Source organism: Rhinoderma darwinii, chromosome 2 (genome assembly GCF_050947455.1).
Source record: "Rhinoderma darwinii isolate aRhiDar2 chromosome 2, aRhiDar2.hap1, whole genome shotgun sequence".
Taxonomy (NCBI): Eukaryota; Metazoa; Chordata; class Amphibia; order Anura; family Rhinodermatidae; genus Rhinoderma; species Rhinoderma darwinii.
Genome location: NC_134688.1, coordinates 261,283,648 through 261,300,970, shown reverse-complemented (window position 1 = coordinate 261,300,970; position 17,323 = coordinate 261,283,648). Strand labels below are relative to the sequence as shown.

The following is a 17,323-nucleotide window of genomic DNA, read 5'->3' as shown; positions in this document are numbered from 1 at the left end:
ATAGTACTGTAGACTTTGAGGTTTCATAAAACTTTCTTTTCTTGGTGCATATTTAAGGGCAACTCTTGTCGAAACATCAACTAAACTTTTTGGAAGCATTCATCTTCCTGCTCAGGCTGGATATACGCGCTGCTAATGTCCACTCAATTGTCTTCTCAAACCTTGAATCCACCAGAGTTATGGATACCATAAAACAATAATTCCATATTTTACAAAGTCTCTTTCATATGACAGACTTTTGTGACACGGAAGTCCCATGTCCGTTTTCCCAAGAAGCACTGGCTTCACAATACTTGGTGGTATGATGCTCTGTTCACTTGGGTCAAGTGCAAGCATTGAGCAATGTTTTGAGGTCTCTTATTCTGGGGTCTCATCCCTCGGCTCTAGTCTTTTATGAGTGTCCAAAAGGAATGTTATAATTCTTTAAGTGTAACTTGAATATTCCCATCTATGTCTGTCAAGTCAAACTGGAAAGCCATATGGTTGCTATAATGCTGGATGATGTTGTTATCTATATTCACCAGGATCCTGAAGAAGACAAAACATAAAACAAATTATATAATGAATCATTTCAATAACAATAGTACTAACTATGTCAAAGTTTGCCCTACATCAGTGGAAACTAAGCAGTGTCATTGATTTTGAAAAGATTCCAGGTAAAACCAATAGGAATTTCTATCATATTCAAGTTACAACTCAGACCCCATATAATAATTCCATGTCTTCAAGATGTATTTAGGGTACGTGACTTTTCATGTGAAGCCGATTGTGTAACACAAGGATCTAACTACTTATTTCATTCTTCAGTTTCATACTATTGGGAAGCAAACTTCTGGCTGGTGGCCAGGAACAACATTACCTTAGCTATTCTAACAAAGTCAGCGGGGCTTGCAACCTGATTATATCTTTCTGTGTTCAACAAACATTCATATTTTTTAGAATTCTGTACTTCCTGGTATATACAGTTTTGGTAGTTAACCTTTGGTTTTCTGGATATTTGCGTTTTTCTACATCTTTCTTTGTGGCATAGGAAAATGTAATAGACTATACTTTGGAACAAACACGTTAATATATCATGCAAACATATAATATTTGCATTTGTTTACTTCATATATAATAACCGCACAGAAATGTAAATGTATTTTCCCTTTTTAGTGCACATTTACAAGAAACCACTAAGTTAATATATTGCAGAAGGAATGACATTCCCAGAGACAGTACTTTACTTGCCAGCATGATATAGGCTTTTTATGGGTTAAACATTCTTAAACCTCCACCTGACTCAAACATAACCTTTGATTTTCAAACACACATATCTCATCTGCCAAAGATACTGAGAATACAGTATTTCAGTTTATATAAATTTACCTTATTAAAGTTTTCCTGTTTCTACCTGCCCTTATCTGTTGGGAAGGTCTAGTCTGAAAATTACAGAGTAGTTCCAACGAGGAAAAAAAAAGCTTTCTAGTAGAAAGCCAATATGTCTGTACAAGTTACAAAAAAGACGGATATGATGAAAGAACAAGATCTTACCCTCGTTTACATTCCTTGTAAACTCTGCAGATCCTTTCTTCTGGTACGCCATACTTTTCTGAGATCTATAAAAGAGGTCTAGTATTTTAGTTTACAGCTAACATTTGTGACATTGCCTTTTTGAAGCGTTACAATGATCTATAGATAACATAGGGACACTATTTAACTTATTTACTTAATAAAGTGGTAGTAACAGTGTATTTGACCTTCAAGAGGTAACCTGTGCTACTGAAGTCCTTTTGAAGATCTCTGTTTATTGTAAGTTAACAATTACACTTACCGCTTTCCGTAAACCCGGGAGATCTGGTGTTTTCAACATCAGGGCATCGAAAACTTCTTCGGTTTCCCTTCGTACATACAATAACACTATGGATAAAAGATTTAAAAAGGATTTCAATAAGCTATGAAATAAGGACTTTTGTTGTCTTTATATTAGGCTTAGTTCACACTAGCGTTAAGCTCCACTTAGCACTCTGTTAGAGGAAGACATGAACGAGAGTCCAAACAGAAAGCATCGCTTCTGTTAGAATTACCAATGATTACAATGGTAATTGCTTTGTTTCAGATTCATTCCGTTTGCATCCGTTCGCTAGGTTTCAATTTTTTTAATAGAAGCAAAGGTGCAGTCTGCAGCACTTTCGTTTCCGTTAAAAAAACTTAAACCTAGCGAACGGAGACAAACGGAATTAATCTGAAACGAAGCAATTACCATTGAAATCATTGGTAATTCTAACAGAAGCGATTCTTTCTGTTTGGACTCTCGTTCATGTCTTCCTCTGACGGAGGAGAGCTAAGCGGAGCTTAATGCTAGTGTGAAAGGAGCCTTACTTTATTGCAGTTATGAATATTGTAATGTGCTGCCAGACAACACATATTCCTCAAGGATGATGAAGGATATTAAATGGAATATGGCCTGTAAATGTGTTAATGGTCCCCACCAGTACCAGGCACACCCAAGCATATGGCAAAGCTGCTGTGCCTATATAAACAATGAAGCAACCACAGAATAGCCCTTCGTTCTGCTGATCAGTGGGAGGTTTAGTTCCTAAGAATAGGCCGTCAATGTATATTCCAAGAAAACCCCTTTATTTTTTCCATTTCTAGATGAACCCCTTCAGGACTGAGCCATTTTTTGATTTTTTTCATTTTCGGTTTTCACTCCCCGCATTCGGCGAGCCATAACTTTTTTATTTTTCCATCTAAAGAGTGGTGTGAGGGCTTATTTTTTGTGGGAAGGGTTGTTGTTTCTATTAGTAGCATTTATAGTTCCATCTAATGTACTGGGAAACGGAAAAAAAAATCTTTGCAGTCTGAAGTTGGAAAAAACTGCGATTCCTCAATTGTTTTTTTGTTTCGTTTTCACGGATTTCACCGTGCTGTAAAAACGACAATTTATCTTTATTCTGTAGCTCAATAGGATTACGGTGATACCAAATTTATACGTTTTTTTTTTTATATTTTACTACTTTTACTGATAAAGAACTTTTTGTTAAAGAAAAAATGTTTTGTGTCGCCACATTCTGACAGCCATAACATTTTTATTTTTTCATAAATTGAGTGGTGTGAGGGCTTATTTTTTGCGAGACGAGCTGTAGTTTTTATCGGTACCATTTTTTGGTATGCACAACTTTTTGATCACTTTTTATGACATTTTTTTTAGAGCCAAGTTGACGAAAAAACAGCAATTTCGACGTACATGTTTTATTTTTTACGGCGTTAAGGGCGCACATTAAATAATACTATATTGTAATAGTTCAGACTTTTATGAATGCAGCAATGCCAATTTTGTTTGATTTTTTTATTTTCTACATTACTTTAGGGGAAAAGTTGTTTCTTATTAACTTTTAATATTTTTTTTTTTTACACTACTAAAAAATTTTTTAAATTTGTTTTAAACCGTTTATTAGCCCCCCTAGGGGACTTGAACCAGCGATCGTTAGATCGCTGGTACAATACACTGCAATACTAATGTATTGCAGTACATTGTCATTTTTACAGGCTTCTGTTAAGCCCTGCCATAGGCCACAGGCAGAGCTTAACAGAGGCAGAATGAAGCAGTCCTGTGGGCCTTCATTAGGCCCCTGGGCTTCCATGACAACCGTCGTCACTCTCCGATCTCATTTTGGGGAGGGCGATGAGCTGTCAGAGGGGGCCGCCCCCTCTTTTCAACGCCTCAGATGCTGCAGTCGCGATTGACAGTATTTGAGGAGTTAAACAGCCAGGAACAGCGTGATCTCTGCTCCTGGCTGTTAGTCCCGGGTGTCAACTGTAAAACACAGTTGACACCCGCTGCACATGGAGCGCGCTCCAAACATCACCCCCACACCCAGACGTAATGGCACGTCCAGGTGTGCGAAGGGGTTAATGGTTAATATTTGGCTTTAAATAGATGTATTCATGAAAAGCAGGTTTCTGAAAATATGTTGTTTTCCATATATGCTGAGTATATGCTTCCATTGTAATAATATATCAGAATTATTACATTTATATATTGGTTATAGATTTCATAAAATTATCTAACATGTAGTTCTTTAACATAACATTATTATACGTTTTAGAAAAATGTATACCTCTTTGAGAGCTGCCTTTTGGATGTTGTTTGGAAGGTGGCACATCAAAAGCATCTGTGAATGATGGACAACTTCTCTTCAATGCTAACCTGCAAACGGCAAATCATTGCAAATTATACTCATGAAACTCGTTGCATGACCTTGAATGTCATTAAATACACTTTAAAATTTATACAGAGTCTTAGAATTGGAAATTTAGAGAAACGGTGGCATAACATGAAGAATTCCTTACCTGTCATTATTATCTGTAATAACTGGAAGTACCTACAATCAATACAAAAGGAAATGTGTTATGTCACAGTCATGGAAATGCTGAAATAATTTGAGATTTATAACACATTCTCTAGTGTTTCCATGCAGTCTGTGTTTAAAAGGGCAGCCATTGTATTTTGTCCATAACTCTCCTAGCTAAATCCTACATTGAAAGATGTGTTTGTCTTGTTGAATTCCTGTGGCTGCTATTGACTCAAACGATGGTTGAACACAAGTTGTCGACATTCTAAACAAAAGATAGAAGAACTAACCGAAACTGATACAATTAACAAGACCTGCTCCTATCTTAGCTACATACATGACACAGATATTATATATTATATTATTATTATAACAGCAACTTTTGTATAATTGCTATCAGAGGTTTAACTTGAAGGCGCAGCATGCGCCATTTATAATTCTGATGTCTTCTCATGCGGAAGATGGGCCTTTGGCCCCCTCAGGCAACAAGGCCTGGGTGCACCCTCTGTAGCTATGCCCCTGAACTCTTCGCAATAACAATTTTTTGAACAAAAAAAAATATTCCTGTATGTTTTCATAGAAATAGATACTTACAACTCCACATCTTTGAAGATTGGAAAAGTGAATATTTGGGATGAACAAGACTGGTTGGCTTTCCATATCCGTCACTGGTCTGAAATATGTAATATCTGTTCCTCTGTATCCTGGGAGAACATTTGTTTTAATATCTGTAAAATGAAGGCATCGATCAGTATTCATAGCACAACTGATATATTATACACATCTTGAAATGACTTTTTTTTTAAAGTTTATTTTAAGATATTCTGAAGTTATTGTAAGCACGTGTGAAAGAAAAGAGAATCCTCAGCAATATCACTGAGGTTAGTCATGGTTTTATATTTTAAGATATTCTGAAGTTATTGTAAGCACTGAGTAAATACTGTGTTTATGTAAGATTTATAACTCAATAAAATCACAACTTAAAAAAAAACAGCACTAGTGTTTATCACAATAGAAATAAAAAATGAAACGCTTTTAACACATTTAATTTCTTTCTGTTGAGTATAGTCTTCAGTATATATACCTTTGCTTGGCTCTGCAACCTTTCCTTTCCTTCTGAACTGCTTCCGTTCCTCATCCCGCATCTTACGTTCCGCGCCCTGAAAAATCAAGAAGTAGGTATAGTAAAATGTAAGCATTCGTCTTCGTAGAGGTTACCAAATTAGATTGCTAGTTCTGTTAGGTAGGTCATCATACTAGTCATGCTATTTGCATACCATTCATCTGAACATAACCACTACATGCTTCATTTGCTACTAGTCATACCTTATCACAGAATATTTTGATCTGGCAGACGGCCCGGTGAATGAGTCTCTTCACTCCAGTGTCGTAGTCATAAGTGTCAATCTGGAGGTTTAGAGGCACACCCTTGACTCCCTTCTGAGATGAGAAGTCTGTACTTAGACAATTGATGCCAATGAATATCTGAAAGCGAGCATGAAACGACACTTTAATTCAATGGAATAATAATTTATATTATTATTATATTAATATCCTAATTTGTTCATCATTTTTAGATATTTGGTAGCCAAACATGTAGTGCTGCATTACTATACCCAGCATGATCGGTCAGGAATTACTCCTGTCTTGTTGCTAACTAAAAATAAACGTTAAACACAGTCAATTCACCTGACCTTATGCCAATGTTTCCAACTGTTTCCTCCCTTAGAGATAATCCCCACAAATCCTAACAATTCACACTTGCCTGAGGCACCAAACCCACCCAGAGAGAACCTCTTCTCACCGTGGGAACAAAGATTGTATCAAAAACGGTTTTACAGATTTTTTTTTTACTTTGCCAAGTAACTGTCTCTCTACTTCGTCTTCAGAGAGATGGCATCAACCACATCTATCTTTTTGTTTATAGTTTCAATCCAGTGATATATGATTGCTGAGTTTATCATTATAAAATAATAAATATTTATTTTAGTCTCTATATAGCATTTAAATAGGTTTTCTCACTTAATGCATTGATAGCAACTCACTAGATTTTTTTGGAGGCCTCATGGTCAGCCCATTATAGTCAATAACCAAACCCCACTGAACAAACATTTATGACATATTCTAGCGATACATAGTATCAAAGTCTTAAAAGAACAGTGTCACCCAAAAAATTTTTTTTATATCAGTTTGATGTTAGTGTTTTTATTAAAAACTTTTGTATTTATTTGTGTGTTTGTGTGTTACTTTTTTATATTCTTTTACTTTTTCTTCCCTATGGGGGCTGCCATTTTTTTTCCATTTCTGTATTAACGACACATACATTAACGACACATACAGACATGGAATACGGCAGCTCCAGTCCCATAGTGAATGCGAACGGGGCCCGTTCCATCCACTATGGTGTACGCCGTCTGTGTGGGAACGGCGCATGCGCCGCTCCCACACAGTCCAAGTTGAACTGAGCGCCGTCCGGCACCATTTTCCTGTAGACCGGAAGTCGCGGCCGGACAGTAAGATTACTACTTCCGGTTGCGGCTTCCGGACTTGTGTGTTTACTAGTGTATGTAAACCTTCTACACTGTGTGTTAGCTCAAAAAATGGCGACACACAGTGTAGGAGGTTTGACCGTTCAATCCCCTCGTTTCTCCCGGCACTAGCCAGGATAAAGGAGGGGGGGATTCTGAGAGCTCACTAGAGCGAGGGATTTTCCAATTTTGCAGCATAAAGCAATGTGGTTGCTTTACCACATACAATGCTGCAATTTTGGGAATTGCTCCATCTAGTGACCAGTGCTGGGAAATATTATAAATTAGAATCTAATTTATAATATTTCCTGACTCGTGAAAAAATAAAAAATAATTAGAACAATGTTTAATCACCTACACACTAATTGTTTAACTAAAAAAAAAAATACATTTTTTGCTAGCAACACATTCCCTTTAAGTGAGAAAACCCCTTCCAACTTGGGCCTGTCATTAGGTTACTAGGTACTTACTGTACAGAAAAATTTATACTTTAGTTCGTACATTCAAACGCTTGTAGATTACTAATGGTATCACTATAAAGAAGCATAAAAAGCATACATGTTACTCTACCTTAGCTTCTTCATTGATGTTCCACATAAAGGACAGAGCATTGTATGCTACTTCTTCAATACTCTCTACAGTGTTGCAGTTTTCTTTGTAGTCAGCTGAGAGGAGTAACATTTGATATATATAAGTCTAATGATCTGAATCCCAAACATTCAAAGTAAAAAAATTACCATCATTTAATACATTCGAAGTTAGGTCAACTTACCGACATCTATGACCCTCTGCTTAGCTGTTGGTTGCCTGGAATGCCAATGCTTCCAACGTTTTAGCTGTTCTTCTGGGTTCTTCTCATTGTCAAAGACTACCATTACAACGCTCTAATAAGGAATATATATTTTGTTAGATACACAATGAACCATGTGATCTAAAAAAAAATCCTCATGTTATTTGTCTGACTAACCAACCTTCTTGACCAGTGAAGGGATAAGCTTCGACTAATTTACAGTGCGTCTTTGGATTTTCGTAGTGTTTTATATATATATATATATATATATATATATATATATATATATATATATGTAGACAAATATATATATAGACAAGTACTATATATATATATATACTGTATTAAACTATGTTTGTGAAATTAATGTAAGGTGTGTATATATAGCTTAGTATAACCCTTGTGAGCTTTCCATAGCTTTTCTGGCTTCCATGGACAGGTTGGTGCAAAAAAATGTTCCTTTATGGGAGACTAGGTTTATCATGAGTTAAGATTCCAAATGCATAGTCATATCCCACTAGGACAACATGCATAGTTTGCTCAGTACACATGAGCGGCTATTGATATTCATTAGTCTTTCTTTATAGATTGTCTTAACATCTAAAAGGGGCATTTACAAAGGCTGAAAAGCGGGTAGTTTGTCAGTGGAGACACATCTCTGTATGTAAACGCCACTTGTGGACTCATTCTGTTTGCCTTGGAGAATGAAGCTTGTATTCTCAATGACTCATGTCATTTTACTAGACTTTCAGAAATAGATGCATTTGTTCCATTCCATAATGTTTTTTTGTCCCTCAGTTTGTTTATTGTGTGGTCCTATTTATCAATGTCTGCTATGTTTCTACCCGATTATTATACCTTCAATGCAGTTAAATACGTTTTTTTTAACTGTTGAGAAGCATAGTCTACCATCTACCATGTTCTCAAATGATAGTAAAATCTGTGTGTAACGTCTATGATTGTGTTGTTTGTTAAATACAGAATTAATAACAGCCAATGGGTCTAAGTTTCATTGCTAGAACAATTGGTAATCCTGAGACATACCTTGACTTTATTAGAAGACAACTGCAAACATTTTCTGGTGTCTGTCATCCTCAGGTTGACAGGGTAAAATTGACCTTTGTTGAGATATGCCATTGGAGAATCTCCAGACTTCACATGAATAGCTTTGGGGGATTCCAGTGTGTACTCAAAGTCACTGCAGAAATAACACAAGCTTTTATACTTTCAATCAAGATGTCCATTTCTTACGCATGATGTAGAAATTAGGATTAAACAGAAAGTCCATTTTACAGAATACCAGTAATCGAATTATCTCTTTTATTTACAGATAAGTGGTGGCCATTTTCCAACGGATCTTAGGAAATAGTTTGGAACACAATGTGGCTCATATGTCTGCAACATTAATAGTTCTTAGAAAACGCAGTTTAGAGATTACTTAGAGTAAAAAATTATTCTAATAAACTTTGAAAGAGACTTACCGATTTGCTTTCCCAGGTAGGTAGTCTTCAGGGCAGGTAGACTCTGCTTGACTCCTAAGTATGTCACTGAATATAAGGGGCTACAAAACAAAAAGATGCTTTAATACAAAGAAAATGTAGTCTTACGTACAGTACACAGAGCTAAAATGAGGGTAATATATGTACCTCTGGTGAGTCCTCTTTGAAGGTACTGTCTGGCTGCCATCTCTGCTGAGTTTGTGGTACATGTAGTGGTTCGAAGAGAGTGTTGAGTGGATTCTTTTCATACACATCACATGATGTTATCATGAAATCTTCGTGTGTGTCGTTGTTTAGTTTGCTGTTACTTGCCGGTAAAGTCAGTTTGTTCGGGTTAACGAGGCAGTCCAATGTTAGATAACTGTTCTTTTTATGTGTTTCTGTATATTCTTGAGCAGAGGATGAACTATCAGTGAACAACTTTAGAAGCTGGGTAGAATTTTCAAAGGATGAAATGTCTGAATCATATTCAATGCAGTTCCTATGAATAATAAAAAAAATATATAAAATAAAGTTCTATCACAGTTACATGTATGCCTAAATAAGCTACTATACTACATATACTATTACTATGAAATAAGTATTACTATAAATTTGTTCTCGAAACAGAGTTTGTAAAGACTGTTCTATGATTCAGAGACAGACAAATAGGAGTCACTAATGCTCAGTATTAACATAAATATATGCAATTTCTAAGGGCGGGTTCACACATAGCGGAATTTCACTTAAATTCCGCTGCGGACACTCCGCAGCGTTAATCCGCAGCGGAGCCGTTTCTCCATTGACTTTCACTTTAATTTAGCAGTGTTCGTTTACACGATGCGTACAATTCCGCTGCGGAGCATAGGCTGCGGAGCGGAATTTGGTGTCCGCAGCATGCTCTGTCTGTTGCGGAGCAGTGGCGGACTGGTTGCGGACTCATGGCGGAATTTCTCCATTGACAATGGAGAGTCAAAATTCCGCAATGAAGTCCGCAGATCTTATGTGTGCTGCGGAGCGTATTGTTTTTACTACCATGACATTTCTTCATTCTGGCTGGACCTATGTATTTCTAGGTCTACAGCCAGACTGAGGAAGTCAATGGGGCTCCCGTAATGACGGGAGCGTTGCTAGGAGACGTCTGTAAATAGTCACTGTCCAGGGTGCTGAAAGAGTTACGCGATCGGCAGTAACTGTTTCTGCACCCGGGACAGTGACTACCGATCTCAATATACATGTATCTGTAAAAAAAAATATAAGTTCATACTTACCGAGAACTCCCTGCGTCTGTCTACAGTCCGGCCTCCCAGGATGACGTTTCAGTGTAAGTGACGGCTGCAGCCAATCACAGGCCAAGCACAGGCTGCAGCGGTCACATGGACTGGAGCGTCATCCAGGGAGGTCGGGCCGGATGCCGAAAGAGGGACGCGTCACCAAGACAACGGGCGGTAAGTATGAATTTCTTTGACTTTCACTAGGGAAAGTGCTGTCCCTTCTCTCTATCCTGCACTGAATAGGGAGAAGAGAAGCACTTTTCCTGCAGTCCGCAGCGGCCAGTCCGCATCAATTTTCTGCACATTTTGTGCAGATCCGCTGCAGAATCTGCAACGCAGATTCTGTGCGGCATTGATGCGGACAGTTGCGGAGGAATTCCGCCATGTGTGGTCATGCCCTAATACTCTAAAACGAAATATCGAGCCTCACCTTTTCACTTGTTCACAGCGTTCTGTTGAACTGGGTGAAATTATTCTTTTTTCTCTTGGTACCTAAGAAATATCATAATCATTAGCATAAAATATCAATATCTTTAGGTAAAATATATTCCACCCTCATATTGGCTTTTAGATATTACAGTGTTAGGAAAAAAAAATGGAACAAAAAACAACAAAACGCATCAGTAACGCTATAAAACAAGAGATGGATTAGACTTGTCTGAGACTTCTAAATAGAAAGAATTCAGCATTAATGTTAGCTCAATCATGGATGTCCTTTCAGTCTAGTCAGGGCATAACAGGTATTGTTATTATTGAGAATAAATGAACAATGAATTACCCTGTAATAATCATAGAGAAGACTCAGTGCAGCAACTCCATCATCATCCCCGTTTGCTCTCATCATTGCTTTGGTAGCTGCTGTCATAGGGTTGTCCAAATACTTAGACCAAGCTTCGTCTTCATTGGAGTAGGGATACTTCTGAAGGTTTATGCTGTCATTCTGTAGTAGCATGACTGGCCGATAACTGGGGACAAAAGAAGAATATTATGGATATATATATATATTTTTAGACATATGCAAAATAGAGAAACGGTTATATTAGTTAAAAAAATTAGTTTTACAAAATGTATGCAATGTATACTTCGTATAGTAATAATTCGGCACTCTCTATCACAATGGATCCCTGGCTTTTGTGCCCCCATGTCTGTGCTAAACATGATCCCTAGAAGGGGAGTGTGGTTACCACACACCCTCAGACACTTGCTGATGAGGGTGACAGGCTTGTATTGTTACTAATTCTCCTTCTATGGGACCACAAGCTAAACCTTTATGTTAAAGCAAACATAGGTTGCTCAGGGCTGCCAGCTCTGCTTAGGGAGGTTACAGGTTAAATCAAGTGGAAAGGCACCTGCCTGTGTTATTTTAATGCCTTAGCTTCTATCTTCAATCATTTTTCCTTTCATATATACTCTATAGATTTTTCTTGCCTGTCATTTTTGTACTTTTTGCCACACCTAACTTGCTCCCTTTGTTTTCCAGGAAAACACTATTTTCAGTCCCTCCAGCATTATGAAATAGATAAATATGTACTTTGTACATATGCCTATAGTTCAACCAACTTAGAAAATATAAGCTTTACTATACAGTATAAAAATTCCCCCTGGTCAGTGCGTTGCCCACAGGATCTGAGCACACTGCAGTTTTATAAAATTAACAAAGAACATATAATTCCCAATATAATAATCCAATTACTTGCAGCATGAAGAAACTCTAAAACAATAAGTACAACCAATGTGACTTCTTACCAATACTTTGTATTACGAGTTCAATACATATGTTCTACATGTACTGGGTTAGGCTTATGAGCAATATTATACTATTTCTCATGAAATGGTCATTACTGAATAGAAAAAAAACATGTGACTGTTTCTTTACACCAAAAGGTCACTGTATGGGACCAACTTCGCATGGATTTAACAATCACACTTGTGTCTGGTGTCAACAAAGGCAGGCAATGAAGTCATTGCGTGTTTGATGGACTAACTGAAGGTGTGGGCTGAGAGCGGAGGGTGTGTGCTACCTCAAGAACATTGTGTAGGTGGGCTAAACTACTGAAATGTTCATGCACTGTTGGGTGTATCTCCTCTTTTCTCACCTGCTGAAGAGGCAAGCTATTCTTGGCTTATAGTGCTTAGTGTCAATCTTCAGCTTATTTCTATTGAACAGGTGAACATCTTCTGGCCATTTGAAAGGTGTTATCATGCTTTAGGTTCCGAACAGCTTGTAGACCGCTAAGAGGATGACCACTGTTTTATTGAGCCTCACCAATCCATGTAAGGGTATGTGCACACGTAGTGACCAAAAACGTCTGAAAATCCAGAGCTGTTTTCAAGGGAAAACAGACCCTGCTTTTCAGAAGTTTTTTGACCAACTCGCATTTTTCGCGGCGTTTTTCGCGCCGTTTTCGCGGCGTTTTTTACTTCCGTTTTTGGAGCTGTTTTCATTGGAGTCTATGAGAAAACAGCTCCAAAAACGTCCAAAGAAGTGTCCTGCACTTCTTTTGACGAGGCTGTATTTTTACGTGTCGTCGTTTGACAGCTGTCAAACGACGACGCGTAAATAACAGGTCGTCTGCACAGTACGTCGGCAAACCCATTCAAATGAATGGGCAGATGTTTGCCGACATATTGTAGCCCTATTTTCAGACGTAAAACGAGGCATAATACGCCTCGTTTACGTCTGAAAATAGGTCGTGTGAACCCAGCCTTAGGCTTCGCTCACATCTGCGTCAGAGCCCCGTTCCGACTGAGCTTTCCGTTGGGAACGGAGCCCCGACTGACAGAAACTGAAACCAAAGGTTTCCGTTTCCAGCACAATTGATTTCAATGGTGACGGATCCGGTGGCAATGGTTTCAGTTTGTCTCCGTTGTGCAAGGGTTCCGTTGTTTTGACGGAATCAATGGTGCAGTCGACTACGGTATTCATCCCGTCAAAACGACGGAACGCTTGCACAACGGAGACAAATTGAAACCATTGGCACCGTATCCGTCACCATTGAAATCAATGGTGATGGAAACGGAAACCTTTGGTTCCAGTTTGTGTCAGTCAGTGCTCCGTTCCGACGGAAAGCTCAGACGGAACGTAGGAACGGAGCCCTGATGCAGATGTGAACATAGCCTAATTCTGCTATGTTATGCAGGTGCCTACACTACTTTGCCCTTGTCATGTCATATCATATGCTGAGTCATGCATAAATATTCTTATAGTACATCTAAAACGGTATATTTAGTAGTTGGTGACACGTGATAAAAAAAATCAACCATATCTTTTAAAGAGACAATGGTGTATACTAGTTTTATCTAGTTACTTATGTCGAATTATCTGTTACTAAGGAAACAACTTATGTCCATTAACCTGTTGCTTCATGTGACTATCTGGATTAGGGTGACACCATGTGTAGCACAGGCATGAAGTGACAATACCTGGATAATAAACACAGGGATGTGACAGGACAATTATAATGCTTCATTGGGATTCCGTATTTGCAGCCCACATGAATGTTCTCACGAAATGGCAAATTCATCTATCCGAATTCTTGCATGTATTTCTTGCTTATTACCTACCCAAACAAGTAGAATAATGTAAACTAACAATATCTGAGCAGCAAATATTTACAGGACTTTGTCAATAATCCTAGAGTATTTGTAGAGCATTGCTTGCCTTGATGATACATATTGTATATAACTGTTTAGGGTATCTTAAATGTAGTTTACCCTATGTTGTATCAATAGAAGGTGTAACTTTATACTTGGACATTTACCTTTGCATAAATACATACTTTTTTATAGCAAGAACTATAGGGGAACTCCAACTCATTTGTCTTTCATATACTCGTGGTGTTTATTTATAATAGCACAGATTAGCCCATATATATATATATATATATATATATATATATATATATATATATATATTATACACAGAGACATATATTCAAATTTCACATATTAATTTTTAATAGCTGACTATTCATAGCCGATAAATTTTAATATTTCCATGTTCTTGCATAAGAAACCATTGAGCTTGCAGTACCTACAATCTGTGCTACACTATTATCTTATATATTTTTAAATGGACCAATTTTATATCACATAGCACAGACCTTGAGTCATATTTTAGATTCATGTTTCTCAACTCCGGTCTTCCAACAGGTCATGTTTTCAGGATTTCCTTGGTATTGCACACATGATAATTTGCATCAAGAATAGGTGTCCTTCCTCTGTGATATCCTCATATCATTACTTGTTGTTGGTAATTGGGGACTGGAGTTGAGAAGCAATGGTTTTGATAACCCAATCCGGATAAATCTTATCTAAAACATATTTTAATATTTAGAACTGGAATTCAGATGCTTGGTAGCAAGAAATTATTGATCGGTTTATAGTCTCAAAAGTCATATATACATACAAACATACATAGCAAAAATGGGACATATCCCATATTACACCAAATGTCACCACTAAGCAGAAAATGAATAGAGGCAATTTATGGCTCTAAATGAGCAGGGATTCAGTCATAGTCCTATAATGCACCATTGATCTAATAAAGGATTTGTGTCACATTACAATAAAACCAATTACAGCAATAATGATATGCATAGCACATTAAAGCCCCTTAAGGAGGTTCCAGACATGTAAAGCAGTTGCATGTATTAGCATACGACCACAAGATAGCTTTGTCTTTACCTCTGTCTATGGAAATGAACACAATTTCTAAGGTAATGAATATAAAAGTAAACGATTCTGTAAGATGTTTGGAGTGAAACTTAAGTACAGCAAGACTGAAACTTACAGCAGACACCCAAACTTTTGTATTCCTGGTGCCAGCTTGTCTCAAGCCTACTAAACTCTTTTGTATTAAGGACACATACACACTTGCTCACTTGAACACTTTTGTGTCTTTTGTACTTCAGAAAATATTGAAAAAACACACGTTAATACCCCTCTAAAAGTGCCACACCAAAGGGTTTAATTGTTGCATGCGTCTTTTTAAGAGGCTCCAATTAGATGGATTATACTCTCTTTATTTTATTGGGATTTGTTTTATTGCTGGAATTCAAATAAATTTCCAGTTGAGTACAAGTAACTCCACATAAAAATTCTTTAAAACCCAGGTCATCCCTTGAGCAATCCAGGTCTCAGCCATATACATCACTTCACCAATACTTTCCTGCCCTCCATGGCTTGAATACCTCCAGCTTCAACCAACTTTTCCACTATCTATTCATTCACCTGCACTCTGATACTATTCCAGGTGACACAACAAAACACTTCAGTGGTAGCTACAGATGTAGCAGTGCTGATTTTGACATTTTACTGTATATCACTGCCCTGTTTGTTCCTTGAATAGTAGATTTACTTGCTGGTCTATTATAAACTCACAGATAGTACTTTGGGATATCACATAATTAAAAAAATTGAAAACTGCGTTTTACTACATCTCAGCTTTACTACATATATGTATTATACAATGCAATATCATTCATGAATACATTATGTAGAACGAAAAAATTGCTCAACTCATTTGGAAATAAATACAGTTACAGATAGTTATTTAATATGATATATGATTCTTAAAGAATTTCTTTGTAATTTACAGAATATAATTGATGCCTACCCCACCTTCAAGATTACCAATATTTGTCATTGTTGTACACTCATCTATCTATCTATCTATCTATCTATCTATCTATCTATCTATCTATCTATCTATCTAATCTATCTATCTATCTAATCTATCTATCTATCTATCTATCTATCTATCTATCTATCTATCTATCTATCTATCTATCTATCTATCTATCTATCTATCTATCTATCTATCTATCTATCTATCTATCTATCTATCTAATCTATACATTTTGAAGATATTTCCAGCATATGAGTATATATTGATCACTAGTAATTCCAATCATTGGTAATAATTATACTATCTACTACAAATGTTAAGAAAACCATAAAACAAAAAACGTATTTATTCAGTGCAACCGGTACATAGAAACATAGGGAACACATTAAAGTTCTAATATTTCCTAATAAATATTTTTTGCCCATCCACATTTTTCAATACTCTCATAGTGTATACTTGAAATACCCAATAGGCCAAACCTTAACAGACAAACAACAACATAACAAACCTCATACTATACTACTAATGTCATCATGATAAACTATCATGAATTTGTCTGCAGATCAAAATGGATCACAATCTATTATCAGGTCGCATTGTGGTACTTTGAGATATATATATATATCTATATATATATATATATATATATATTTATATTTCACTATATTAGTAGGAGAGTCAATACTTACTCAAGTTCATTAGACATTGTCTCCCAAGACTAAGCAGTAACTGTGATACAACGTCTTGTGACTTCTTATCTTCTATTTGTGGTTAAGCTCAGACATCCCCTGTAGAATGAAGTGTTGGGTTTATGCTGGAGGATTTGTGTACAGGTATTTTCTCTGACAGGTGGGCTCTTGCACAGCGATGTATCTCATTGGCTGATGAAACAGGTGCCTTAAGACAGGCACACCTCAGCAGGTGCAGTACTTAACTCTCCGTAAGCCAGCATACACATATGAATGAACCATAGCTAAGCAAACACCTCCCCCAAGACAGGTAGAAAAAAAAAAGTCTTAAAGAAACTCAGACTTCAGGCGAAACTTAACCAAAACTACAGACATGTCGTTGCTTGCTGTAGGCTTGTGGTTGAATAATAAAAAAGATTTAGCAACAGCTTAATTCTCACTCTCTGAGTTGGAGATCTATGAATGCTTACCAAAAATAACAGGCATGGATTCTAAATGCTAACACAGGGGTCTAAATACTGGCCAGAAATGAATTTTATTAATCTATGAGGTATTTCTTTTACAGCAGACTCTGGTAGGATGTAAGCGATATTAGTGT

The 17,323-nt window shown here is 37.0% G+C and overlaps 1 protein-coding gene across 1 annotated transcript; it reads right to left on the bottom strand.

The window, feature by feature from the left end:
* Positions 1-413: 413 nt before the first annotated feature.
* Positions 414-16,742, bottom strand: GRHL3 (grainyhead like transcription factor 3). Its single transcript, XM_075851138.1, has 17 exons — positions 16,726-16,742; positions 11,186-11,372; positions 10,838-10,899; positions 10,369-10,374; positions 9,302-9,635; positions 9,137-9,216; positions 8,700-8,853; positions 7,638-7,749; positions 7,436-7,530; positions 5,664-5,822; positions 5,422-5,497; positions 4,932-5,065; positions 4,336-4,367; positions 4,104-4,192; positions 1,814-1,899; positions 1,534-1,598; positions 414-528 (listed from the first exon to the last, which is right to left on the bottom strand). The coding sequence occupies exons 1-17, from the start codon at positions 16,740-16,742 to the stop codon at positions 414-416; spliced, it is 1,803 nt and encodes a 600-aa protein (XP_075707253.1).
* Positions 16,743-17,323: the final 581 nt, after the last annotated feature.